This window comes from Podarcis tiliguerta, assembly GCF_965153285.1.
Source record: "Podarcis tiliguerta genome assembly, chromosome: 14".
NCBI lineage: Eukaryota > Metazoa > Chordata > Lepidosauria > Squamata > Lacertidae > Podarcis > Podarcis tiliguerta.
Genome location: NC_139547.1, coordinates 15,339,543 through 15,367,080, shown reverse-complemented (window position 1 = coordinate 15,367,080; position 27,538 = coordinate 15,339,543). Strand labels below are relative to the sequence as shown.

The 27,538-nt window shown below is 41.6% G+C and overlaps 1 protein-coding gene and 1 long non-coding RNA gene across 3 annotated transcripts in view; one reads left to right on the top strand and one right to left on the bottom strand.

The window, feature by feature from the left end:
• Positions 1 to 425: 425 nt before the first annotated feature.
• Positions 426 to 27,538, bottom strand: part of TRPM7 (transient receptor potential cation channel subfamily M member 7) — a 73,161-nt gene continuing 46,048 nt past the window's right edge. Inside the window, exons 17-40 of one of the 2 annotated variants that reach the window (XM_083411755.1) lie at positions 26,782 to 27,010; positions 25,457 to 25,612; positions 25,222 to 25,365; positions 24,988 to 25,116; positions 24,041 to 24,325; positions 22,358 to 22,532; positions 21,446 to 21,572; positions 20,040 to 20,224; positions 17,740 to 17,872; positions 16,116 to 16,819; positions 13,505 to 13,581; positions 12,041 to 12,100; positions 11,760 to 11,856; positions 10,453 to 10,520; positions 9,490 to 9,527; positions 8,661 to 8,686; positions 8,229 to 8,279; positions 8,084 to 8,149; positions 7,370 to 7,653; positions 6,102 to 6,184; positions 5,768 to 5,973; positions 4,506 to 4,557; positions 3,956 to 4,062; positions 426 to 2,352 (exon numbers count right to left, since the gene is read on the bottom strand). In XM_083411755.1, the coding sequence (XP_083267881.1) occupies positions 2,222 to 2,352; positions 3,956 to 4,062; positions 4,506 to 4,557; positions 5,768 to 5,973; positions 6,102 to 6,184; positions 7,370 to 7,653; positions 8,084 to 8,149; positions 8,229 to 8,279; positions 8,661 to 8,686; positions 9,490 to 9,527; positions 10,453 to 10,520; positions 11,760 to 11,856; positions 12,041 to 12,100; positions 13,505 to 13,581; positions 16,116 to 16,819; positions 17,740 to 17,872; positions 20,040 to 20,224; positions 21,446 to 21,572; positions 22,358 to 22,532; positions 24,041 to 24,325; positions 24,988 to 25,116; positions 25,222 to 25,365; positions 25,457 to 25,612; positions 26,782 to 27,010 (3,613 nt within the window). In that variant the 3' untranslated portion in view covers positions 426 to 2,221. Of the gene's footprint in view, positions 2,353 to 3,955; positions 4,063 to 4,505; positions 4,558 to 5,767; positions 5,974 to 6,101; positions 6,185 to 7,369; positions 7,654 to 8,083; positions 8,150 to 8,228; positions 8,280 to 8,660; positions 8,687 to 9,489; positions 9,528 to 10,452; positions 10,521 to 11,759; positions 11,857 to 12,040; positions 12,101 to 13,504; positions 13,582 to 15,707; positions 16,820 to 17,739; positions 17,873 to 20,039; positions 20,225 to 21,445; positions 21,573 to 22,357; positions 22,533 to 24,040; positions 24,326 to 24,987; positions 25,117 to 25,221; positions 25,366 to 25,456; positions 25,613 to 26,781; positions 27,011 to 27,538 lie in introns of both variants that reach the window. The other variant, XM_083411754.1, reaches the window with a different exon arrangement.
• On the top strand, positions 8,693 to 21,397 carry LOC310663957. Its single transcript, XR_014504716.1, has 2 exons — positions 8,693 to 9,112; positions 21,255 to 21,397. It is a non-coding gene; the product is annotated as an uncharacterized lncRNA (long non-coding RNA).

Here is a 27,538-nt window from a genome sequence, read left to right as displayed (position 1 = left end):
GCTAAACATACCAAATTCCTTCAACAAAGTCATACAGCTTGATTTCCAGATTCTGATCATCTTGGTTGCCCTCCTCTGCACATATTCCAGCTTGTCAATAGTTCAATGCTTCTGAAGCCTGGAAGATAGGTTGAGCTTCTGGTACATCTGCGAGGCTAACCCAAGTCATTTTTGCTCTCTAACAAAAGTTACACAGTAGTAATAAGACTTGATGACTCACTGACCTCCACCTGATTCTCAAAGTAGCCCCAGCTGGCTAGTCACACTACTTGCACATTACTTACTAACATATACTTCTATTGGTGGGCCATTCTTGCAGTCCAAATTATTCTCAAATCAACAGATTAGTTCTTACCTGTTCCTTCCCTCCCTCTGAACCTCCCTCCCCAGATCAATCAAATCAAATAAAGGTAGAAGCTCACCAGTCTAAACAAGAATAAATTTATTTGGGATTGTTTAAAGATTTATTGATATACAAAATGTATACAGTTTTTTATCTTTAATACGCTATACCTTTCCTCCCCCAGCAACATAAACCACCATTTAAACAGCTATTGTGTTCGTGCCTTAATGTCTGTATCTATAAGATACACTACAGAATTTTAAAAAAGAATAATTACTGGGCGTTATGATGCTGTTCAATTAAAATTTACAATTAGTACCTATGTAACAAACAAACAAAAGTTGCAGCATGAAAATTCAGTTGGACAACAGGTTCCTCTTGTTGAATATTCAACAAATTTGGGACAGGAAAATGACATTTTATTGGCATCAAGTTTGCATTGCAATCTCCCACACATTACATAATGTAAATTCATCCTATTTCCTTTTCTTTTAAATAAGTACCATATATAATATTACATTAAAAGGTGTCTTCACACAATATTAAATACAACTAAGGGGCTGCTCCTTACGTCCCTGCGGTGGTGTGGAGCCCACAACAGGCCTGGTCCTTACAGCACCGCAAAAGCTGAGGTTGGAAAGCACTGGTCCCAGGGGACAAGTCCACTCTGCGGCTCACTTCTACGCCCGCGTTGCTCCCGCCGGAAACCGTGGAAGCGCTGGCAAGATGAGCAGCCCAACAAGGACTCTTGCCCCGTGGCCCAGGGCTTCCCAAGTTACCCAAATGGCGTGAGAAAGTACCAGACTGCAGCAGCTCCAACACTGCTGTGATAACATCAGAAGAGGCCCCCATGGGCTCACGCATACATTCAGCTTTCTTTGACTGGTTTTAGGAGATCTTTGGAAGGCGACACTTCGGAAGCGGCCATTATATGTAACAAGTAATAGCAACTTCCCGAACGCACCTGCTCATTTTACAAGGCAGCGTCTTACCCAAGACCAGCTGTTTTGTTCTGTTATACAAAGGTGATCAGACTTGTCTTGCGACTTTACTACTATTGGACAGTGATTAGATAAAACTGAAATGTATCGTTAAAAAAAAACAACCAACGACGACACAGGAGGGGGAGGGATTTCACTTATGTGCAATCCATCCCATCCATCCCAAAAGAACTGGCTCCACACTTGAGGATGAATCCTGATGCAGGAGACACGCCATCACTTCTTGTTTGGAACCAGGCGTTCCCGCTCCCTGCAGCTCAGCTTACTGGCGTTAACTAAATATGGACAGATCCTTAGGAGCAGCCTTGTTATACTGAGCCACATAAAACATACATGGCACTGAGCAGAGAGAGCAATTATCTGAGACACCCTGAGAAGTGTCGAAAGAATCCTTCGGTGTCTGTGGGAAGGTGTGGGGGGGTGCTCCCTCCCGTTTCTCTAGCCAGATGACAGAAACCAGCTGCCACAAAGCCCCCAAACCATCTGCCTTAAAAACCATCAGCACAAAAAGAAAAAACATCATTTGGTCAAGGGCATATTGCACTACAGGATGAAGGGGAGGAAAGGCCCCCTCTCATGGACCAAGGTAAAATGTTAAGTTATCCTTCTGCTAAAACGCCTCTTTAAAAAGCTATTTCATAAATACTTAATTTCATTCAACCTTTTTTAAAAAAAAAAAAAAAAACAGCAGCTGCCAGCTACTCCTTCAGAGGTGATTCCCACATTATGCTAGGCCACTCAACGGTGGACAGTTAACTGTACCAGCGCCATCAAAACGGTTTGGTCCTTTTTCATGCGGCCTTTGTTTTGATGAAGGGCAAACGAACCCCGTGACTTCTGCGAGGGTTTGGTTAGAGCCAGAGAGCTGTGCGTATCTTTACAGCATGAGGTGACTGGAACTGGCAGAGTCCGATTCTTTGGTGCAGCTCCCAGGCCGAATGGTCAGTTCTGGAGAATCATCTTGAGGCAGTAGGATTTTATCAGGTGTGTAGTCGTTTCTCTTCAAGTCTATGGGGAAACAACAACCACCCGAAATCCCACAGATACAGTTGGGTTGAAGAGGGGGAGAGGGAGAGAGAATATACAAATTAGCACACCATCTTCTAATTCAAACTGGAGCTCCTCTCTAAAAGGAGAGAAGGCGAATTTATGTCTTGCCAGAACTATGCAGGCAAGGTTCTTCCCAGTGGCACTTCCCAGTGCAAAACTCTGAACTTTGAAGACTGGCCCACAGTTGTCCAGTGGGCATTACTGGGTGGTGGAAGCAAGGTGTCTGATATCAAAGGATGTGCGGGCAGGTTGTCTCACAGACAGATTTGCCCTTATGATGCTGGCCATCTTGTGCATGGCTGGGCCACAGTCAGATTTCCCAACAGGCAGAATCATAGTAAACTGTCAAGTTGGAAGGGACCCTGAGGACCATCTAGTCCATCGCTCTGCAATGCAGGAATTTGCAGCTGTCCCATACAGGGATCAAACCTGCAACTTGGGCATTATCAGCACCATCTCTGACCAGCTGAGCTATCCAGGCTGTAGAGAAGGTCAAGTGTCTACAGCAGCTTTCCCAATCTGGTGTACTCCAAATGTTTTAGACTCCAGTTCCCATCAGTCCTGGCCAACACAGATATGCTGGTTGGGACTGATGGGAACTGCAGTCCAATGTAACCGGAGGGCACCAGGTTGGGGAACTGTTGCTCTAGCAGAGTGTATAGGCTTCAGCATTGCTGAAAGAAAAAGGGGAGAAGAACGGTCCCTTTGTAAACACACTTCCAAGGCAATCCCTCTTAATAAATACTACTACTACTACTACTACTAATAATAATAATAATATGGTGGCAGAAAAGAAGCCCTTGCTGATGTGTGGTTTGTTCCTCTCTTCCTTCAAAAGACCTGTATTAGTCACTTTGCCAAGTACCAAAACGTTTTCAAGAAAATAAATATTTGAATTATAAATTGCTCTGCTCTGGTTCAGCCTGCACTATGGCCTCTGGGTGTGGCACAACTTGCATATGATATCAATCTATCAAGTGACTTTAGGCCTAGGTTGCTAATTCAGGACAATTTGTGCCTGATTACCTATCACAATTTCTTAGGGCTCGTCAGATCCATGGAAAGGAAATTGGGTTCTTGGAGTTGATCGTTCACAGAATTAATAAAAGCCACTGAGATGCATACAGAGGCTTCTATCTGACAGGGCATTAGGGGTCCCCCCCCCCCAAGGGTCAATAAAGCCATAGTTTCTCTTCCTTGCAACAATATATTTAGGGCATTTGTTATAGGTATTGAGTTCAGGCCCGCTGAAAAGGTGAAAGAATTAGTTTTAGGGGCAGATTTTCTTTTGGGAGAGAAAAAGAAGTGTTTCCTCGTGAGGTTTCAAGAGCAATCCAATGAGGTCCAACTGATCAATGAAGCTCAGCTTGGTTCCAGCAATTCATCCATTGTGTGTGGAGAGAATGCCTTACCCCCATATCAATGTAAAATTCAATTTATCATAGGTAGAAGCTACAAGAGAGAAGTTCTCTTTCATAAATCAGGGGCTGCTATTTACCTGGGGAAACCCAGCCAGATGGGCGGGGTATAAATAATAAATTATTATAAATTATTATATTACCTGGAAGCTTAAGTTTCCTGCAGCATGAGTTGCAGTGGTGCTTAGCTCTGAAATTTTTGATGGCATCTTCTCCCAGATTTGCAGGACCAAATACCATATCGTTTGACCTTTAAAAGAAAGCGCACATTAAAAAACACCTACAGCCAAACATGGTTTTTTGTGCGTGTGGTCTTCACCCCCTGGCTAGATACGGGGGAGGTTTTGGGTTGTATCCATTGTTGGTCCTACTCAAAGTAGATCCACTGACATTGGTGAACATTGGCAAACCTTAGGTTCATTATTTCAATGATTCTATTCCGAATAAGACTAGCACTGAATACAATCCTTTGTGTCGGTGATGGGAAAGAAATTATGCAGGTAAGACAGGAATGCTCTCCCAAAGTGTCAAACTGGCAATTCCCACCAGAATGTTTGCTGCTGATGGTGTCCTTAAAAATCATGGCAGTAATTGGTACACCTAAAGCAGAAGGGCAGCCCTCCACCCTTGCCACATGTGGCCCCCTCCTTCCTGCGCCAATGCCATAAGAAAAGGGAATTTTCTACTGCTTACCTTTTTTCTTCAGCTTTTATCACAGAAGGATCTGTCAAATTTTCTCCAACACCTTCACAAGAAGCAAAGGAAGTTAGCTAAGTAGCGCAAGTAACACAAGTACCACAAGAGTAATTTTAACATAAAAAGAGAAATTATAGCAGACGAACAATTTAAACAGCTGAAATACAGGTGCTCCCCTACTTAGGCGGGGGTTACATTTTGCGCCCTGTGCATAAGTAAAAATTGTATAAGTGGCGAGCACCCTCTAAAAGGCCATTTTCCCCTGCTGTCCAGCTCTCTCTGCAGACAACTCTCTCTTCAACTAGAGTTGAAGTTCTGGGGATAGCTGGAGGATGTGCAGAAACGCAGCTGCTGCTGCTGCTGCTGTGCGACTGCATGCATCAGCTGTTAGGCGGGGAGGCTGGGCAGCCCAAACAAAGCATCACTGAACCTCTAGTCTCTTTGGGGCTTTCTCCTCCCTCACTGAAGTCCTCTTCAGGCTCTGGGAAGGGTCTCCTCACGAGCCACAAGGACTTGCCACCTCTCTCCCAACATTTCCTGGTCTGAATCTATCTATCTATCTATCTATCTATCTATCTATCTATCTATCTATTTCCAAACGCTGCATGCATACACAGTCACATGCAAATCAATTGTGCGTTAAGTGGGGGGATGCCTGTATCTGAAAGACTGCATCCATCCCGACAGACCCTCTTGCATCTTAAGAATAGCACAGGTGACCGTCTCGGGGGGGGGGGGAGAGGGGTGATCCAGGAGATGGCATTCTCTGTGGCAGTCCCTAAGTCCCTCCCTACAGAGCTATGTCTGTACCTTCACTGTACAGTTTTTGGTGAATACTGAAGACCTACCTCTTTACCCCGGCCTTTTACATCTGAGATGTGTGGTTTTAGTACTCATCCTACTTCTGTGATTGTAATTTGTTTTAATCTGCTTTTAATGTTGTGATTTTAAAGTGCTGAAACCTATCCTTGGCCTTAGGGTGAAAGGTGAGTGAGTGAGTAAATGAATAATACATCATCATCATACTGTTTACAGAATGTCCCCCCCACCCCAAGAAGAACAAGGTATTCTAAATGCAGGAGAGAAAACGGTAAGTGGAGTTGGTTACAGGAGATTGAAGAGAGACATGCAATTATGAGTGTCTTTTCTTGTGGCAACAATGAAATTTGATGACGATCCATATTGTGCAAGTCACAAGCTTCCGGTGCAATTACTGCAGCATACACCTCTGTGTCACATCCACACACACACCCATTTACCTTGCAGGTCAAGGACCAAGAGCTCTCCTCGAGTATATTCGTATGTCCAGTGGCTGAAGGCTAACATGACCTCCTCTAGCATGTTGGTTGGAATTATTTCATCCCCATTGTTGTTGTTGTACTTTCTGAATTCTCCTGTCATGCACTCCTCAACTGCAAACCACTGGCCAGCTGAGTGACAATATAAGAGGAACGCTTCCAAGAACCTTGTAAGAAAACACATAGGAATGAGAGCACTGTGTGAACAACTGATTCATTAGCCTCGCGCTCTGGTGTGGAAATTCCTTTTTGTTCCATTATTTCACATTACATTTGAAGATGTAATAATGCCTACCTGGGAGAATAGGGAATAGATTTTGGCTTCATCTGATTGAATGCAAACGTGAGTTTCTGAGCAGCCCTCTGTTGCTGAATTTCCTATGGATTTAAAAAACACACACACCAAAGACTTTACTCAAGATAAACCTCTAGCGTGGAGAAGAAACACAAGGAACTGTATTACGATTTTTTTCTTCTAATTTCCGTATTTTTCTGTCTATAAGACGCCCCCTGTTTTGGGGATCTCCAATTTAAGAAAAAAATGTGCATTTTGCTATCCATGTATAAGACACCCACCCCCTCAAATTTTTGACATGATTTTTAAGGGGGGAAACCTAGTCTTATACATGGAAAAATACGGTACATTTTTGTGTTGTTATATTCATACGAAGTAGTGAAGACAATAGGCAGAAAATTTCTACCTTTGTGGTCCATTATTGTTTTATACAGTACGATGAAAGTACACAGTGCTTTTCAAAGAATGAGAGCACAGGTCCCTTACAATTTAGAAATCAATAGAAAGGAGAAAGAAGGAGGCAAACGGAAGCAGGGAAAACCGTGAAGCAAATGTAATTTTTGCAGTGATTCATGGTTAGGCTTAGTGACATTGGGATATAGAGACTAGGGACAGTGTTAAAGACGTAACAGAAAAAATGTGAATTTGGAGGAGGGTTTTGAGAGAAGAGAGGTGGCATCGTGGAAGTATTCTGGGATGCAGCCCCATGTATAAGGGGCAGACTGGGATAAAGGACAAAGCTGTTGGAGTGAGCAGAAAATCTCTGGACAGCAACCTTTGGACAGTGAAGGCCGTATGCAGGGATGCGTTGGAATATAAAAGCAAGAGATGAGATGACAAGGCTATGGATGAGCGTAAGGATTTATGGAAGGGTGCCATATGGTTAGGAGTGATAAAAAGATGGGATGGTTTTGGCAGCAGAGTGCTGGGAAGAAGTGAGGTGATGAAGGTGTGAATGGAAAACTAGAGAGCAGAATGTTGTAGTGACAGATGACCAGAAGTTTTGCTGATGTGACCAATGTATTTTTAAAGGGAGAAGCAACATAACTGGCAATGAACTGAATATGCAGAGTAAGAGAGATGGAGTGAGGAGTAAAAAAAGAAAGCCAAAGACCAAAAGTTGGGCAAGAGGGTAAATGGCAGTGTTGTCAATGGAGGACAGTGAAGGAAACAAGGGATATATCTTGTTTGTCCCAACAGTATCCAACTGCTAAACATGTTTAAGCTTCTGGTGGATACGTACTATATGAGCAAGAACAACAACTTACTCTTAAACAGAGATGTAACACTGTGTCTTCTTTGTAAATGCTTGACCAAGTATTGACAACTTCCGGAAGAAAAGATTTGATGATATAAAGGTGGCCTGATTTCAGAAGATCGTACTCGGACCAGGTGCAGGCCACCTTGAGGGCTCGTCGCAAGCCTCCTCCCATCTCCTCCTTGCTTAGGAATTCTATTTTGGCACAGAGACCCAACTGAGACCAGGAAGACATGCTGTTGTTCAAGATGTTGGGAGAGCTTTCTTCAAGACGATACACAGTAACTGGTTCGCCTGCAACGTCATAGCACAAAGAAGTGAAATGCAGTTAAGCCTGGGGTAACGTTGACTTAATGTCTATTTATACTGTACTGGTGAACACCTTTTTCGGACGATGGAGAGAAGATATAGCCACACTTTTGCATAATCAATTATCTAACCAATTATTAAGCTTTTGATACAACAGAATCCTCTGTGTTGATTGGAGACCTTTCTCCATTTACTACTACTGCTAAAAACTAGCAACAAAGGCTTGGGACTCTAGCTTTTTAAGAGTCAGCTTCAGTATACGTTTCCCCAATCTATTCCCAGAATTTTGATGGTGAACTATTGTCTATTTTCCTGTGCTGTGAAAAACAGATCTATCACTCTTAAGCTTGACGATTAAGGAATAATATTATTAAAATCTGAAAATCATTCCAGAGGCTACAATAAGTTTTCCTACCTCTTGGAGGTACAGGAGTGAACGGTATGCTTTGCGATAACCTCATCAAATTATTTCTTTCAACAGCTGAAAAGACAGAGAAATTCATTGAAGAAGATGACGCTTCTACTTTTTATTATTTTGCGACCTAGTTTTGGACACTTACCTGAATAGTAGTAGGTGGTATCCATGATGGGTTTAAAAGGAGAGGCAATTCCTTTGAAAAAAAGGAAGGCAGTGTTATATTTTTACATAAAACTCGTTATTTAATGCATCCTGTTTTTTTTTTTTTTTTAAAAAGGGTAATGACAAAGCACAAAAAGCACTCTAGGCTCACAGGCAAGACTTGATCATGTATGGTGATTCTTCCCACCAAGGGGTATTTTAGATTAGGAAAATTATGATGAGATGCTCAAAGACTGGAGAAGAGCACAAGCACCAAAGGGGTTTCCCTAAATGAGTCATGTAATGATTACAACCATAAATAAGGGCTGTTGGCACTAAAACCTCCATCAACATCATCTTTTGCAACCATGCATTAAATAGTTTCCCGCAACATGTTAAATTTATGGCAACACCGAAGTTACCAGCAGCTTACCATTCAGTGCATCTTCCTCAGAAGACCTGCAAGAGACAGAAATTGCACTCAACCCGAATTCTGTGTGTACTTCTTTTTACTACTAAACTTCATTGCTCTGGTCACTTTGCTCTGCTTGTAATACCCTAAGCCCAATCACCCATCAGACCAAATACTGCAACCTCTATGCCTTCCAAAACAAATGAACAGCATACAGAGCAGGGGAAGAAGAAGAAGAAGAGTTTGGATTTGATATCCCGCTTTATCACTACCCAAAGGAGTCTCAAAGCGGCTAACATTCTCCTTTCCCTTCCTCCCCCACAACAAACACTCTGTGAGGTGAGTGGGGCTGAGAGACTTCAGAGAAGTGTGAGTAGCCCAAGGTCACCCAGCAGCTGCATGTGGAGGAGCGGGGATGCGAACCGGGTTCACCAGATTACGAGTCCACCACTCTTAACCACTACACCACACTGGTGTAGGGGAGAGAAAACAACTCTGAAGACTTAAAACTACTGTGAAGGCGATGGGTGCTGCAGCGGTGCTCTTTAAGGAGGCTACGAGCCAGGTGTTTCAAACAGGCCACATCAGGTTCAATTATTCCCTTTCAAGAACAACCACAACAAGATAAATGCCCAGGTCATCAGGGTTGCTTAGGAACGGGTGGGCAGATAGATTAGATGACTCCTCCCGTGGTCTAACTGCCCGGCAACAATCAGACAGGCTTAAAAGTGAATGTGCAGTGTGCTGGCACACAGGGAGAAAACTGCAGCTCACTCAATGCCTCCCCAACTCCTGGGGAGTTTGGAGATACCTGGACAGTTCTGAGTATTGCCATTTAGACTTTACTTACATTTGATTGCTATACGACGGTCGACCTTGTAACCAATCCTGCAAGAAGAAAGAGAGAGATGCACCTATTTCGTACATAACTTAATTGATGGTTTTAGAAGCAATGTATCACACTTTTGTAAGAGCACTACAAGGCTCCCTCAAAAAAATTTAATTGTGAAGATGTTTTCAGCCTCAATATGCTTCTGAAGCATTGCTAAGTCTGCTGGTCAAAATAAATTGTACAATCTGCTCAGCCAAAGTGCCTGGATGAAGAGACTAGGATTGCAACTATGTAGCAAATGCAACCATAGCCTGACAGGTTACCTGCCTTACCCTGAGCTATTTTGGTGATGTAAATTGCTTACTTGAACAGGCTCTATTAGCTGCGCAGGCAGAAATGGTATGAACATTCCGCCAGCACTCAAAAAGGTGGTGTGAAGGTGCAATCAAATGCCATATGGACATAGTCCATTCTTTTCTCCTTGCAGACCTATTACAATTCGCTCTTGTCAACCTACAACCCCTCCTCTTAAGCATGAGAGCTAGAGAGGACAATTCGCCCAGCACATTTCAAGAGAAGAAAAAACTGCCGATTTGGAGGCTACAGGCAACTCTCAACTTTCATGGAGATTATGGGGTGTAAAGTCAAAATCGTGTATGTCAAAACACATTGGGTTCAATAGCCGGTGGGGTTTCCAAAGACTCCTTTTCCTGAATGCCTGTCCCCTTCTATTTCTTTCTTTCTTTCTTTTTTTTTTTTTTTTTTTTTTTTTTGCTGCCCAGTATTTAAAGCTGAATGTGCACAAGTTAAATGCACATAAGTTGCTAGTTACCTGTACTACCATAGCAGTTCACACTAAATTGTGATGGACAGTATTGCTTTCTATCAATTGCTACCATAATTCAATTTTTGTATTTCCTGGGTTCTTTCCATAGACACCCAGGGGAAACATTGTATGGAGTGTTATTATGTTTTACTCACTGTGAGTAAGGCCGCCTTGGAATCTGCCTGATGAGGCTCCTCAACTGATGGTCTTCTGCTCTTGTGCACTGGAAAATGATTTTGCAATTAGAACGGCCACCTTTTGACATGTCAACAAATACTACCAATTCTTCAACATATGTGTCTTTAAGATCCTGCAGGGAAAGCAAGATACACTTCCTTCCATACACATACATGGGCTTAGATACAAAGAATCACAAGACTATGCTTCAGACACACATATTGGGCACACGGCAAAACTCATTTGAAACTAAGGTAAAGGGACCCCAACCATTAGGTCCAGTAATGACCGACTCTGGGGTTGTAGCACTCATCTTGCTTTACTGGCCGAGGGAGCCGGCATACAGCTTCCGGGTCTTGTGGCCAGCATGACTAAGCCGCTTCTGGCGAACCAGAGCAGCGCACGGAAACACCGTTTACCTTCCCGCCGGAGCGGTACCTATTTATCTACTTGCACGCTGACGTGCTTTCAAACTGCTAGGTTGGCAGGAGCAGGGACTGAGCAACGGGAGCTCGCCCCGTTGCGGGGATTCAAATCACCGACCTTCTGATTAGCAAGTCCTAGGCTTTGTGGTTTAACCCACAGCACCACCCACGCGCATTAACGGACCTTCAAAGGTTTGTTTGGGGCACAGAATCGTAAGTTTATGTGTAGCACAATTATTTTTTTTAAAAAATCTGCCATGGACATTAAAACCTTTAACATGCTCAAAGAAGCTGTCTGGGTATCAGTCAAAAGCTACTGTTAGAAGGAAAACAATTTTTTGAAATAGCAAAGATGGGTGCCACTCTCACCTCCCGTATTGCCAGTTCACAATCAAAGTTTAATTGACTGATGATGGAGCAACTATCTATTTATGTAATTCCACAATTATTTTTAGGGATGGCTTGTTTACAGAATGCAATCACTGCGGCTGCAATCTGAAGTAGGCGCTGACGGCTAGGTAATAAGGCTTCAACCACTCACGCCTGTTCTTTTCCCCACCAAAACTCACTCCCACCAAGCTGCAGTCGCAGGAAAAGACATGAGCAGCGGCAGCTTTTAGCCAGAAGGGATAAAGTCAGTAGGAGGACAATTTTCAGTACGGAAAGAAATGAGAAAGAAAGAACCAAGAAGCCCCTCTCTCTCCAATGCCAGTTCCCTCAGTCAAATTTTAGCCACAATGGCTGCATTTTGTAAAATAAAGCAGTTTTTAAAATACTGAAAATGGCACAAAGGAGAAAAATGTTGTATATTAGTATTAGTTCAGAAAATTCAGAGATCAGAAACTAATGTGTTTACTTACTTTGCTCCGATAGTGCTGCTAATGAGCTTCTATGGTAGTCGGTAAAACCACCACATGAACTGACAGGCCTCAGGTTGCCTTCTGCATTACTACCACCCTGTGTATTCAACAAATAACAATGTTAAAATTCACAACTCTACTCAAATAATCTTGAAAGTTTGCTATACAGTACTTAAGAAGTGACTATGTAGACACACACTTGCTTTTTGAAGGAATATTCAAATGTTACTGGCTATTTGATGCAACAATGAAGAGATGGAATACAAATGGCAAAGTTATACCTGTTGCTTTGTCGTCTCGATGCCTTCCAAAATTGCTTTTTTGAAATCTTCCTGTTGCTCCTGTAGAAGGTATCAATAAATTACTTTTTAAACTTAGGTTAGTAGTGAAGTGGCTTTAATAAGTCTTAAACATTTCATAAACTCTGGGCCAGAAACAAGAAATTGGGGTTTGGGGAGACCGTTTTCCTACAAGTGTTATTCCAGGGCTCTTACTTCAAAGCTGAAACACTTCAAGGCTGGCATCTGCAGGTTTTAGTCCCGGTCTAAAATTTCATATTTGTGTTCTGATGTGCATGCATGCTCACATGAGTCAAAGTTTCCTCCACACTGCCATGTTTGTTTGAGTTAACTTATATGCCACTTTCCCACAATGATCTGTGCCCAAAGCAGCTTACAGCAAACATTCAAGCTCTTTGTGCTATAAGACTTCAGAGAACAGGGGAGGACAATAGGAGTTCTGGGTACACACTGTGATTGCACCATGCTGTTTGGGCCAGATCTATCATTAAAGTGTACAGTGTTAAATGTAAAAGTTAAATGTACAGTGGATGCTCAGGTTGCGAACGTGATCAGTGTGGGAAGCACGTTCGCAACCCAGTGCCCGCAACCTGCAGCGCCACGTCTGCACGCACACAGGTTGCAGTTTGGCGCTTCTGCGCATGCGCAAAGAACGATTTAGTGCTTCTGCGCATGTGCCGAAACCTGAAAGTAACCCGTTCCAGTACTTCCAGGTTCGGCGTGGTGTGCAACCCGAAATCATGTAGCCCAAAGCGTCTGTAACCCGAGGTATGACTGATGCTCTCCAAAATGCTGTGCTTCCTAGCAACCCAAAGCATAGGAAGCTGCCTTTTTCCAGAGCTAACCCATCCCTGACTACTCAGGGATATCCATTTAACCCAGCCCTAACTACTCAGGCAGTCTTGATTCCTTTAACTGGTGATGACAGGATCAGACCCTGAGGTCTTCTCTGCACAGGATATATACACTACCTCTGAGATGTAATTCCCCCACCACCTAAGTCTTTGAACCTGGGACTACTCAACTAGCAGCTCAAACTTATAATGACAAAGTAGAACAGGCGCCTGCTTAGTTAACACCACTGAAAACCATCCTGTAACATGAGTGAATGCACATGTATTTGAGTTTAAGTGAACTCCCTGTACCAGCTTAGGACTAGGACCTCAGGACATGGCCCAGATCATTCTCCCCTCCTCCCAAGCCACACAGCTCACTTAGCCCTGCTCTGTGCCTCCCTCTAGTTATTTCACCTGGCTGGAATGTGCCCTTGGGGTATGATTAAGTACCTCTCGCTTGCCTGGGTGCTGTGTGTCTAGCCAGACACACTTTTGCCACACCCACCACTGACATGTGGCCCTGATAAGGTTGCCTGTGAGGAAATGAGGCCCTTGGCTGAAAAAAGGTTTCTCACCCTGGCTTGGGCTTCCGCAGCAATCTCCCTCTTACCTCAATATCATCACTTTTTTCTTTGCTCTTAGCCACAGTCTCTTTAAATCGTTGCAATTCCATGCTGTCCCTGTGACCTTTGGCGACACCATTATATGAACAGAAATAAAACGGCAGATTTTAGAGGGGAAGCACCAAACAGATGCAAATTTGATTAAAGATACTGCTGAGATCAGAAAAGTACATAGAAGGACAGTTGACATTTTTAATAGTAGGTAGAGGAACTATTGCTTTTCCTACATAAAAGTGATGACATAAGAAACAATTTCAGAGAAAATATTTCATAGCACTACCCTGGTTTCAAAGCCATGAGCGTGTTATTTGCTTTTAGAACCATGCAGTGTGGATATCGGTATTTTTACAAAATGTAGCTATTAGTAGAAAAAGCACAGTTCAACACAATAGATTTTAAAAATATAAACTTCACCCTCAAAATGTAAGAAAACAACAATGACATGGCCTATGGTGTTCTCTTTCTCACACCCATTCAAAATAATTAACCTATGTCAACATTCAGAATGCCTGTGTAGTGGGCAGAGCTTTCCTCGCCTGCCATTTTTACACTAGATTATATTTGCATAGAAACATACATACATGGGGGCCAAAGCATATAGGCCTGAATCATGGAATCTGTACATTACATGGAACTGAGGTGCACAAATCATGATTTCAGGTTTATGCACATTGTCATTTCACATGTAAAATGTTATGCAAAGATGCAGTGGCGTAGCGTGGGTTGTCAGCACCCGGGGCAAGGCAAGTAATTTGCGCCCCCTAACCTGTGGATTTACACCCCCTAACCCGTGGATTTGCGCCCCCTAACCCTAACCCCCAGATGTTGCGCCCGGTGCGGCCGGCCCCCCCTGCACCCCCCACGCTACGCCACTGCAAAGATGAAACCAATGAGTGCGTGGCAGCCAGGACGGAGCTTGGGGATCACAGAGATCATCCACTGCACATATATGCTGAATGTCTTCACAGGGCTATCACTCCTCTGTCTCCAAAATTCTACAGGACTGAACATTAAGGATGAAGATTATATTATAAATGAGAAGGCACCCCGGCACCAAACCTTTTGCCACAGTAAAAAAAAAAAAAAAGTGCCATTTTTCAGCTGTGTGGTTAGTGAAGTAAATATAAACAGCCTGATCTTGAGCCTTTGTATCTAACTTCTCCCCACTCCCATTTTTTAATTAAAAGCATACATTTACAATTATTACAGCCATTTTCAAAACACGTGAATGGGGAATCAACATATCATGACTTTACACATATTTGCTTAAAGAAAAAAAAGTACTGGTAGCTTAAAAGCACTAGAAAAAGTTAGATAAAAATATTACAAGTAAAGTCCATTCAGCATAGATCTGGGCCTCAGGCAGATGTTACTCAAACTTGTAGTAAAAGATTGTAATCACATGCATATCACATCCTCAGATCTTCCTGAAGCCTCTATTCGTATTTGAATAGAGGCTTATACGCTTATTGTAATGGGGCATATCAGGAGTCTACATGCTTAAGGTCCTATTTAAGGGCTTCCACTGCACAGACATCAGGGCCCCCAGAAATAAAGCAAGATGGCATGAACACAATCTACCAAATTAAATTGGCTTTACAAGGCTAAAGGCACTTTTGGAGTAGTCGGAAATGAATTTTCTGGTAACATTGACAAGTTTAAACTAAATGTAATCTTTAAAAAGTTATCATAACAAATCATGTTGCAAGATAAAAGAAACATTCACGCTCACTTTGAGCCACTGAGGCAAAAAAACTCTTACCTTAGAAATGGTCTAGATCAAGGGTGCACAACCTGCAGCCCTCCAGACGTTGTTGGCCTACACCTCCCATCATCCCTGATCTCTGGCTATGCTGGCTGGGGCTGATGGGAGTTGTAGTCCAGAAACATCTGGAGGATCACAGGTTGTGCATGCCTGGTCTAGAATAAACTGAACTCAAAGTATTTTGTTAGCACACCTCTCCTCCCATTGTTTTGACAAACAGAAAATCTGCCACCGCTTTGCAAAAAAAATTCCAGTTAAAACACCACTTGAATAAACAACAGAATCTACACCAAAATGGTTAAGTGCTGATTTACAAAGTAAAGAAACATTTTGATAGTTTGCGGAAGTGAAGAGGTTAAAAGCAAAGTGCACCACCTGCAACCAAATTCCGCCAAAGTTCCCATACAATTTTTGATAAATCAAACCTTGAGATTCAGATTTGATCCATAGTTTCTGAAGACGTACAGTGGTGTTGGAACTTAAATCATGACCCTTTTGTGCTGTTTCTGGAATGCTTCCAGCAGGTTCGTCAGTATCCAGTGTCCCATTCAGATCATTACTGGGGTCACTTCTGACCTCATCAGCAGATGTCAACTGTAATTTATTTTTGGCGTCATTCTTCTTCAGCTTCAAAGAGGACTGAGGATTCCATTTGTCTGTGTAGCTCTCAGCACTAGTATAACTTTCATCATAAACAAATCCATGATTAACACATCCTCCAGGTTCAATACAAGGTTGGGAGGTGGTAGCAAGGCTAACAGAGCAAGAAGCAGTAGAGTCATGGCAACCAATAGCAACTTTTGGAAGTACAGATTTTGGTGTGTTATACTTACCCACAAATGCACCAAATTCAACAGCGTTCTCTCCATCAGCAGCCTTAAGGACTATAACCTGGTCGTCCTTTGTGGTACTTTCTAACTGGCTTTTACAGCTGGGCTGAGAAGGAGTGCTAACGAAAAATTTAGCTGTCGAAGATGTTAGATGTGGCGTGCTGCTTAGCGAAGTGCCCGTCTTTTTATTCTTTTGAATGCATTTCGATGAGTCTGTACCCTGTATTCTTTGACGGAGTTCTGGGGGGGATAGAGCTCTTGGAATTAAGGCACTGCCCGAGGAACCTGCCTCTGGAAAGTTGAATTCATCCCTCTTGGGGGGCCCAGTCATCTTATGTCCAGAATCTCTTTCATCTTGCATAGAAATGTTGCACAGTAAAGCATTATTACTCTCAAGGCCTCCTTGAGGAAAAGAAGAACCAAAGACATTGCCAATGCTGTGCTTTCTCCACATGGAAGATCTTAAAGGACCGTCATCAATGGGGTTTTGTGCCAAATGCTTTGAGATACTCAGTTCTCGTGTAATTTCATTATGAACCTTGCTAGCTTCTGAAGCCTTCTGGGCAGTCAATGTTTTCAAAGTATCCACCGTAAGAGCAGAGAGGTCTTGCAAGTGGCCAATCTGTGTATCGAGAGAGTGCAATGAACGCTTGATATAGTTGACTCTGTCACTAACCTCCTTGATTTGGATGCACATTTGCTCAACACTGGAAGGGGAAGGAAGAAGATGCCATTGGGAGAGAGAAAAAGGAGAATCAGACTTTTCACTGAACGCAAGGAATTCTCAAAACAAACGAAGATCACAAGTATGCCATGTGAAATAATTACGGGTCTGTTAGCATAAAACAGGGGGTTGGACTAGATGACCCTCAGGGTCTCTTCCAACTCTGCAATTCTATGATTCTTTGGTAACAACCCACCCATACAGAAGGTTCTATACTGTGTTTCTGCCTTACTGGTCTGGTCTTCTGCTCTGGTCTTACATCCTTCCACATCAACTCCCACCAAGAAATTGTGTTGTGTCCCTGCATCAGGTATGATCGGATCACTGAATCAATCTTGAAGACAATTTGTATAATCAGCAAGGTTTAGTTTGCCCAGAATAGTTAAACAACAAGCCCACGTCCAGACAATACACTAAGCCAGACTATGGGTTGGCTCAGCAGCAGAATGACCAGGGAAGAGCGAAGCGATTTCCTCTCCCTGAGCTCATGCATTCTGTACCAACCCATGGTTTGGCTTAGAGCGACCTGTGAACCAGACCAGGGAGATTACTGTAAGTGTGCAACAGAGATCTGCTAATTGAGCATAATGCTTCATGTGCTGATGATGTATGCTCTAGTCCATGAAAGCTTGTGTTCAAATGTGGCCTCTGTGTTGCTTTTGATGCAAACAGACTAAAATGGCTACTGCTCTGGAATTAGATACTTTTATAATGGACCCTGCCAATCAAAAGTCCACGTTAAAACTGGCTGCTGTACAGTTGGTCAACATCTGCTACGATAAATGTAAACCAGAGTTTGATTTAAAAGTAACTGAAAATGTGCTATTCAATTAGCTGTTCCAATCATTCCTTTAAAAACTGAAAAGAACAAGGTTGAAATGGTCATTCCTTATTATTTCATACCGTTCAGAAGTAACTCTAATTCTCTCTTCACTTCCAGAATGGAATTTATCATCTTTTTCATTGAAATACATCTCAACACACAACTCTTCAAAATCATGAAGCTTCTTTTGATCTTCTTCTGTTAGAAACAGTTCTAGAGAATGAAAGAAACAATCCATTTCATAAGCTTGCTAATGAACTGCTGCAGAAAAGAAGTAAAAACAGTGAAAAACCAAGGAAATGAGTATTCCCTTAGCCAAGGACCTCACATCATGAGTGTTGGAAGTAAGTATACAGTGGTACCTCTGGTTAAGAACATAATTCGTTCTGGAGGTCTGTTCTTAACCTGAAACTGTTCTTAACCTGAGTACCACTTTAGCTAATGGGGCCTCCCGCTGCCGCTGTGCCGCAATTTCTGTTCTCATCCTGAGGTAAAGTTCTCAACCTGAGGTACTACTTCCAGGTTAGCGGAGTCTGTAACCTGAAGTGTCCGTAACCCGAGATGTCTGTAACCCGAGGTACCACTGTATCTGGGGTTTTTTCCATTTCCCCAAATTAGGTACACTAGAATATAATGCACCTCCAAAACTGGTTGTTTGTTGGGTTACTAACACATCTATTCATGTACTTTTAAAGTACAGTGGTACCTCGGTTTTTGAACAGCTTAGTTAACGAACAACTTGGAAATCGAACGCCGCAAACCCGGAAGTAGGTGTTCCGGTTTGTGAACTTTTTTCAGAATCCAAACTGTTCCGTTTTGAGTGTTACACTATCTTTTTCAGGGCCACACTTCCATTTTGAGTGTCCCCGCTCCTGCTTGCATGGGCGTAGGAGCTGAATTGGGGCAGCTCAGCTGGGGAGCGAAGCCTCCATTTCCCAGCTGAGAGATCCCCGCCCCCGTTCCTGCCTGCACAGGAGCAGGAGCTCAGCTGGGGAGGTGCAGGCTCTGTCACACTTTCCATTGAGGGGTTCATGGCTGGTGGCTCCTGGGATGGCTGTCTCCGCATTGCCACGTGATGCTCCTTTAAACGTCTCTATTCGAGGTGAACACAGCCATGCACCACTCAATGGAAAAGTGTGACGGAGCCCTCAACTGTCCAGCTGAGCAGCCAACGAACTTGAAAAACTCATGAAAAAGCAGCAACACAACAAACTGAAAAAAGCAAATCAACTGCAAATGAATCAAAATCACAAGAAAACATAAAACAACACTGACCCTAACCCTAATTCTAATCCTTACCCTAACCCAGAAATGGTCTTGTTAGATAATAAAATTCATGTTAAATTGCTGTTTTAGGGGTTCTTTTTAAAAGTCTGGAACGGATTAATCCATTTTGCATTACTTTCTATGGGAAAGTGTGCCTTGGTTTTAGAACGCTTTGGTTTTAGAATGGACTTCCAGAACAGATTTAGTTTGGAAACCAAGGTACCACTTTCTAACCCCCTTCCCCACATATCTATTACTTGCTCACAAAAGAAGCTCTTAATCAGGCTGGGGATCCTCTGGCCACAGGTGGTCTGGCCCAAGTCCCGATGTGATATCAGGCGTGTGACAAGTGGGAAAGCAGCTACCAGGAAACAATGGGGAATCTTTAAATTGTTCCTGATAGTTCTTGGCAAGGGAACTTTGCTGTTGGTGCTAAGAAGCAGACTGGTGCTGTCAGCAACTCTGCGGAAATTGTCAGGCGATTGACATGGATGTGCAAGGTCCTTCACAACTATCAAAGAGGTCCGCAGTGATGGTGAGAGCAAGTCCTTGTTCAGCTTTTTAAGAATTCCACTTACAGTGGTACCTCGGGTTAAGTACGTAATTCGTTCTGAAGGTTCGTTCTTAACCTGAAACTGTTCTTAACCTGAAGCACCACTTTAGCTAATGGGGCCTCCTGCTGCTGCGCCGCCGGAGCACAATTTCTGTTCTCATCCTGAAGCAAAGTTCTTAACCTGAAGCACTATTTCTGGGTTAGCGGAGCCTGTAACCTGAAGTGTATGTAACCTGAAGTGTCTGTAACCCGAGGTACCACTGTATAATGAAAGCATTTTTGTAGCAGTGGTAGGGCAGAGATAAAAAAATGTGCTGTCACCCTAAGTTCTCTTAAGCACCCTGTTCGCCCCAATCCCGAAAACAAGGCAAAATGTTCTGTCCACATACCCACACCCAAATTGTTGAGCCTCCACTCTCACTTTGCCATCCACCAATGGGACAGTGAACTGAGGGGAGGGATTTTGCATAAGCCCTACACATAAACCAGGCTCCTATCAATCCCTGGATTTCACATAATGCAAAGAACAACCCAACGTTGCATATTTTTGTTTGTTCTTACTTGGCCCATCAGAAGTTTTGTCTTTCTTTCTCTGCTTGCATACACAGCAGAATAGGGAAGCCATATGACTGAGAATAATAAGAGGAGGGGGTAGGATAGGCTTCTCGTGATATGCCATAACAAAATGATAACGCTGGTATTTCCATACAATGTTGGAAATTGCTTTCACCTGTAAATATACATTGCTAAACAAAAAGAGAAGAGAATAAAGAAGGCAAACATTTTAGTTTGATCATCTTAGAAACTAGCAACAATGATCTTACATTCTGCTCTGTACAAATATTAAAAGAGAGTACAAACCAAACAAACAGCATAACTTCTATCACATTTATTTTATTTATTAAAAAATACACCACTATGTCATAAAATAAGCAGTTTACTATAATATATATATATTTAATAAAAACATGGATTCTTAAAAAAATCAGAGACCATCAACTAACTATTACGGGAGTATGTTTTCTTTATTTCCTGCATAAGACTTTCAGCAGAGAAAAAAATTTCAGCAGGCATTTAAAGGTTCAAAAAAGAGGCACCTGCTAAATTTCTGCTGGCAGAACATTACATATTCTTCTGACACTCTTGCAAATGATCTCAGCTATTGTCCCTATGGTACCGTAGACCAAAGTTGTTCAGGGCTTTGTAAATTAATACAAGGACCTTCAACAAGGCTTGGTCATAGAAGGGCAGCTGGTTTGTATGTTTTAATGATGGTGTCACATGTTATTGGTCATGTGCCCCCACCAGCCATTTGGCCTCCATATTTTGCGCTGGGGGAGCTTCCAAACCACAAAGAGCATATTGCTGTAATCCAACCTTGAGGTTACCAATGTATGTACTATGGTAGTCAGTTATCGCTGTACAGGAATGGCCACAGCTGGCAAACTGGACAAAGCTGGTAAAAGGTACTCCTAGCTACAGAGCCTATTTGGTCCTCTGGTGATGAAGATGCATGCAGTGAGTACCCCATGGCTGTATAATCACCAAGCTACCGTATTTTATGCTCTATAACACGCACCAGACCATAACACGCACGTAGTTTTTAGAGGAGGAAAACAAGAAAAAAAATATTCTAAACGAAATAGTGGATATATGATTTTTGTGGTTCATGCTGTGGCCACAGACATGTGATCTGACAGTGAGTTTGGAGTAGCCCAATGCAAAAATCCTGAGGATCCGTGTGGATCCATGCTTTGTAACCACAGAGGAGGGAAGGAAGGGGAACCATGGATCCTCTGCTCACGACTGCAGCAGATCCCCCCTGCCACCCGCAGGCATTCGCTCCATAACACGCACAGACATTTCCCCTTACTTTCTAGGAGGAAAAAAGTGAGTGTTATGGTGCAAAAAATACGGTACTTTTTAAAGCACTGATTTAATATCAACTTAAAACGTGAAAAACATACTTGAAAAAGGCGATGAGAAGATTGACCATAATAATGTACTGCACGAAAAGGTAGACGGCCTGAAGGAAGGGTGTCAGCCATGCTCCAGTAACACATGGTATGATTGTTTGGGAATCATTTGCACATACTTTGCAGATTAAGGAAAGAAAAAGAAATTTTTGACAAGATTTAGCAGTTTACTTGTTACTTAGAAGCAAAGCTCTTTATAGCGCATCAACAAAATATTATCACCTGTACTTTTTCAACACACAAGTAGCAGAAGCCGCTGCACAGCTTAGCCCTAAACAGAAAATTTATGAATAAAACAGGTCTGTGGGCGTTAAATACCCAAACTTCCAACCTCAGCAACTGGAAAGTTTATTTAAATCAGTTAAGAACTGTCTTTCAGTTCATGCCCTTCAAAATGAAAAAGAAATAAAGCTTTTCAATAAAATAAATTTCCTCCATATTTATTAAATGTATATCCCACTTTTCCATAATATAATCATGTTTACCAAAATAATTTTGTTTTCATATTCTGAACAAATACATGCATCACTGTAGATGAAAAACTAAAATTTTAAAAATCAAAAGAGATTTTAAATTTGTTTAAACATGTTTTTTATTTTAGGTTTTTTCCCCCCTGGTTTAAAATAATACCTTAATATTACATACATTAGAATAATCCTTTCATTTTTATTTATTTAGAAAGGTTTTTGAAACACTTCATCACACTCTGTGGGGCATACAATACAACAATCTAGATAAAACACAGCTGAACTCCAAAAACTTTTAAAAAAATATCAATAAAGCAATAAAATCATTATGAATTAAATATAGATTCTAGATTAGCCCTCCCATCTCTGTGCTCTTTAGACACAAGAAAAAGTTCCCCTCGTCTGCTAATAAACAGAAGGAATAAAAATATCTTACCATCAATTTCATAGGCATAAACTTCACCAAAGATCATCCAATAGGGCCGAAAGACAATATCTCTTGCTAAAACCCAGGATGGTTTTTCATTAGGATAAAGTATTGCCTTTCTGGGGACTCCAAAACTAAGCAGCACAAGTGCCATAATAACTACAATGTAAAACATGTTGGCCACCTGTTTAAAACAGAGTTAAGAGACAGTTAAAACAGCGGAGAGCCCTCACTTAAGCCCTCCAAACTACAGCCCAAACCCTTCTTTGTTGCTGACATTCATATTCAACTCATTTAGAAGCACTCTGGACTTGTTTTTGTCCATCTCCACTGGTCAATCACCTTTGGATAGTAAGTAAATTTTTATTTATAGCCTGCCCTCCCAGGTCAATAACAGGCTCAGGGTGCTAACATCAAATATAAAATACATTAAAGCACTATCAAACAATTGATTAAAATACAGCTTAAAAATTAGAATCAGGATAAAATTAAATGACTGCCCATGAATTACAACCATAGGGGTCGGGAACCTCCAGTATTCATCAGCACAGCCAATCACAATAATCTCTACATTCCACCCATCCCAAGGGGTAACTTTAATATGATATGATATGATATGATATGATATGATAATAATAATTCGTAATTCCAGGAAGAGTGGCTTAGGGAGGGCAAGTGGCCGCTCTGAACTTCCATTTTGACTTTATTTCCCTTCTGAGTTTCTCAGAAATGCACTGTAACTTCCATTAGAATTAGGGCAAGACTGTGAAGAGCATCCCACCCCAATCAGATGCATGCATTTCAATCTGAGCCAATCGGATACATGCATCTGCAAGATTCCTGCTCTTCTCTGAGGCACAGCTAATTTCCCCCCTTTTGCAAGCACCTAGGGACAGCCAGTCTTTGAAACAGCGGTATGTATCTGTGACTTCAGTGTGCAACTGCTAAGTTCCCTAAATTCCCAATAAGCTTAAAGAGACTTTTTGTGTAAATGTCTGAGTGCCTACAGCAGTGGAGTACTGGAGAACTTGTGGAACTTCCTGCTACAATATTTCAAATTGATCATATGGTGTGAAATGCTCCAAATGCCAACATGGTGGCTTCTTGTTTTTCTCCACCTGTCCTAAGGCAAACTGCCTTAGAAAAACCAATACACAGCTGTCCATCTTTATTGGTGGAATACCTGTTTCACATGACCATAAAATACAACACTTCTGAAATGTTTGCAAATAAAATATATCTCAAGGACCACCTCTTCCCATATGAACCCACTTGTACCATGAGATCATCTTCTGAGGCCCTTCTTCATGTGCCTCCTCCTCGAGAGGTCTGGAGGGTGGCAACATGAGAACAGGGCCTTCTCTGCAGTGGCTCCCTGTCTATGGAATGCTCTCCCCGGGGAAGTTCGCCTGTCACCTTCATTATATACCTTTAGGTGCCAAGCAAAAAGCATTCCTTTTTAACCAGGCCTTTGGTTGATCTGATTGACATCCTATGCCCTTTTAAAATGTGGTTTTTTTTGGAGGGGAGGGGGTTCATTGGGTTGTTGTTTTCATTCTGATTATGTATTTTGTGTTTTTATATTTTGATTTTATTCTGTGAGCCACCCTGAGACCTCCGAGTATCGGGTGGAATATTAATCATCATCATCCCACACAACACAATTTAAATTTTGGTAGGAAAAAAGCTTACCATTTTCCCAATCATCATGACGTAAGGTCCAGCATGTTGGTTTACAGCCAAAAAATCCAGTAATCTCACATACCAAAAGATTATATTCAGGCAGTAAGTTAGCCTTCCAGCAACGAAAACGTAATTTGAATTGTAAGTATCTTCACTGAAGTTTCCCTGTGCTCCAAATCTTAGTCCAAAACCAATGAAGAATGTGATAATGGCTACAGTATCACTGACATTGAAGTAATCATTAAACCACACTTTAGTCTTTTGACTGATCTTGCCCGCCTCTGACATAAAGATCTGTTGTAAAAATAATGAGAAATTGGGCACAGTTCATTTTGTCTTACATCAAAAGGCATTAAAAGGCAGGTAGCAGTTATGTACATACATCAAAGTTTAATGTAAATCAAAGACTGAAGCCATGGTAGGAAGTGGTTCCATGAACTACAGCAGGCATAGGCAAACTCCGGCCCTCCAGATGTTTGGGACTACAATTCCCAACATTCCTAGCTAACAAGACCCGGTGGTCAGGGATGATGGGAATTGTAGTCCCAAACATCTGGCAGGCCAGAGTTTGCCTATGCCTGAACTACAGTAATGAGGGACTCTGGCTTGCATTCATCATGCTAAAAGCTAATAAACAGAGAAAGGAATTTGAATCCAACAAAATGGAAGAGGAAAGAGCATGTGGCAAGCCCTCAATTTACAACATATGACTTGCAGAAAACGAGTACTGCATCAATACCCTACCACAGGCTTCCTCAACCTCAGCCCTCCAGATGTTTTGAGACTACAATTCCCATCATCCCTGACCACTGGTCCTGCTAGCTAGGGATCCTGGGAGTTGTAGGCCAAGAACATCTGGAGGGCAACAAGTTTTGCACAGCATATTTATGCTGACTCTTGAAAGTATATTTAAATCCTCTTCTGCATTAAAGAGCACGTTACAAATGCAAATATACCTCACGAATCTTCTCAACAGCCAACGTGAAAATATATGCAATGACAATCCATTCTTGAATTGAGGGCAGCTCTTCCATTTTCACAAGAATCACAAATGTATAAAGCATCAGAAATCCTAAGTAGGCCAACTATAAAAAGTAAAATGTTGAAAATAAATATTAAGAAAAGTAGTTGTTGTTTTTTTCAAAAAAGAGTTCTTTTTCCAAAACAAAACATAGAAACAAAAAACTCACCGTGTTAAACCAGAATTTCACTATTGGTGCATGATAGAAGGCATAAAACTTTCGCGTAATGGGAAGCCTCTTGGGTTTTACTGTTGCCTCCATGTCATGCTTTGCTTCTGTACTGTCCAAGACCCTTACTTCTTTAAACACTTCCTAACATTAAAATAACACATTTTAAAATCATGTATGAGAGTAAGTTAGTCTTCATTGTTAAAAACGTGTTAGTGTTTGTGTGTAGAATTACCATTGGTATCTCTTCCGCTATGTTTTGAAAGTTGTTTTCACTGTCTTCCATAGTCATTTGATGTGCATCTTGAGACTGCGGAATATGGGACATTTCTGCCTTGGTTTTGTATTCTAGCATTAGTATGGTAGGGGGAAGTAAGATGCTCAATATTACCTGTAAGATGTGAACATCAAATTATTAAGAAAAAGTACTTCCCAATCACTAACACATTTTTCTAATAAAATAAAAAAAACCAGAACTATCCAGCACACAGAAGTCCCCTCTTCCGCCCTCTCCCACATTTCAGCAAAATCTGTCAGGTAGCAAGTAAAAGATGTAGAAGAATGATTAGGTTTTAATTTTTTTTTTAACTACTACAGATACACATAGAACATTCCATAATATTCTTGAGGGAAAAATATCTGCAATTTCTAAAAAGTTGTTAGACAAAATGTGCTCAAATAGATTTCTACCCCTCATCCTAATGCTTTTATCAGTATTAGACTGTGTAGAGGCTGCAGAAGGCATATCTTCCTAATGCCATCGAAGAATCATAGATTCTGAAGCACACCCAGCCACCCACCTTCATAAAATGAGTGTTACTCTTAGTTGACTAGCAAAGCAAGTTAGAGATGAGAAATTGGAACACAAGACAGACAACAGCACATCATACTTTAAAATGATGTTTAAGGATGGTCTGTATCAACACAGCACTTTTACATAATAATTTTCTTATTATATTCTAACGTAGTGGGGCAAATTTTCAGTGCAGTATACAAAGAGAAACACACCTCTTATTGTTAATCCAGACTATATGGCTTACTTGACATATGCCATTCTGAAAACCTACACCCACTCACATCCTGCTGATTTGTCTGAATTCTGTTAAGCCTTCTCACTTGCTCAGCTTCAGCTACTAAAATATAAACATGAAGTTTCTACATCAAATTTTACTTTACTACCCGTAGAAAGCATAATGACATTTCAATTTTACAAGGGGGTTTCAGTCTGTTAATGTTTCACCACTACATTTTTAGTAGTAGATTAGTTCTCATGATGATCTAAGTATCCACCTCTGGTTAAGGACTACTTGCCTGGTTTCTGCCTTCTACATTTCTGTACCTTTTTTAAAAAAGATAATAAAGCATCAAAAAAAAGTTATTGTTCATTCCAGTATCACCTCTCACTTTGATTATGTTAAAGAGCTGTTTTGCTTAGCCTACATAAAGATTACAGTGAAAAAAAAACTTTGCATGACTATGCTTTCAACATATCCCTTTCACTTAAACATTACTAAAATAACAGCAAAAATGGATTCCAAGGAAGGTATTATCTATAGTTACCTTGTACCATGAATTCTTCCTCATGTTCAGCCTTCCCATCCACATATCAGACAACAACATTTGTGTACAAGTATGAGCTACGAAAGGGCGAAGCCGTGAAGACACTGCTAGTTTAAGGCAGGTGGCATTACTCCAGTTTTTTAGCTCGTAAGTTAGCAACTTCATAGCCATAGTTTCATCTTGTCGGAATGACTGTTCCAATAACTCAACTGCCAGCTGCCCAAACTCACTGTGGGGGGCAAAAATCACAAGACATACAATGTTAAAGATGCACAAACATATTAAATATGCCAATTCTTTCACCCATACTAGACTTCAAACACTGAACCTCCTGAACTGAATGGAAGCACCTGCTTAGTACTGTTGTAAGAGAGACACCTGTGGATACAGCTCTGTATGGCCAAAAAGAAAACTGGTTTCATCTCAGCACTTCCCTGTTACTCTGAGTGAGTTAAAAGGCGTACCTGATGCATTCTTCTGCATCTATACCCAAGATTTCCCTGGACCAGTTATCTGTTGCTGGATTTCAGGAAGTGACATCTAACCAGAACAAAAATAATTCAGGCTTTTAAAAAGGATTTGCAATTTTAGAAAAGCTAGTAGGAGATTGTAATTAACCAGCCAGAACAGACAAAAAGGGTGAGTGGATAACAGCTATGGGAAATGAACAGAAAAAAACTGCATATGGCACTGTGGTTAAACTCCATCATCTACAAAAGCCCAACCTGACATTCTTCGATTTCTGCATCTTCAGCAT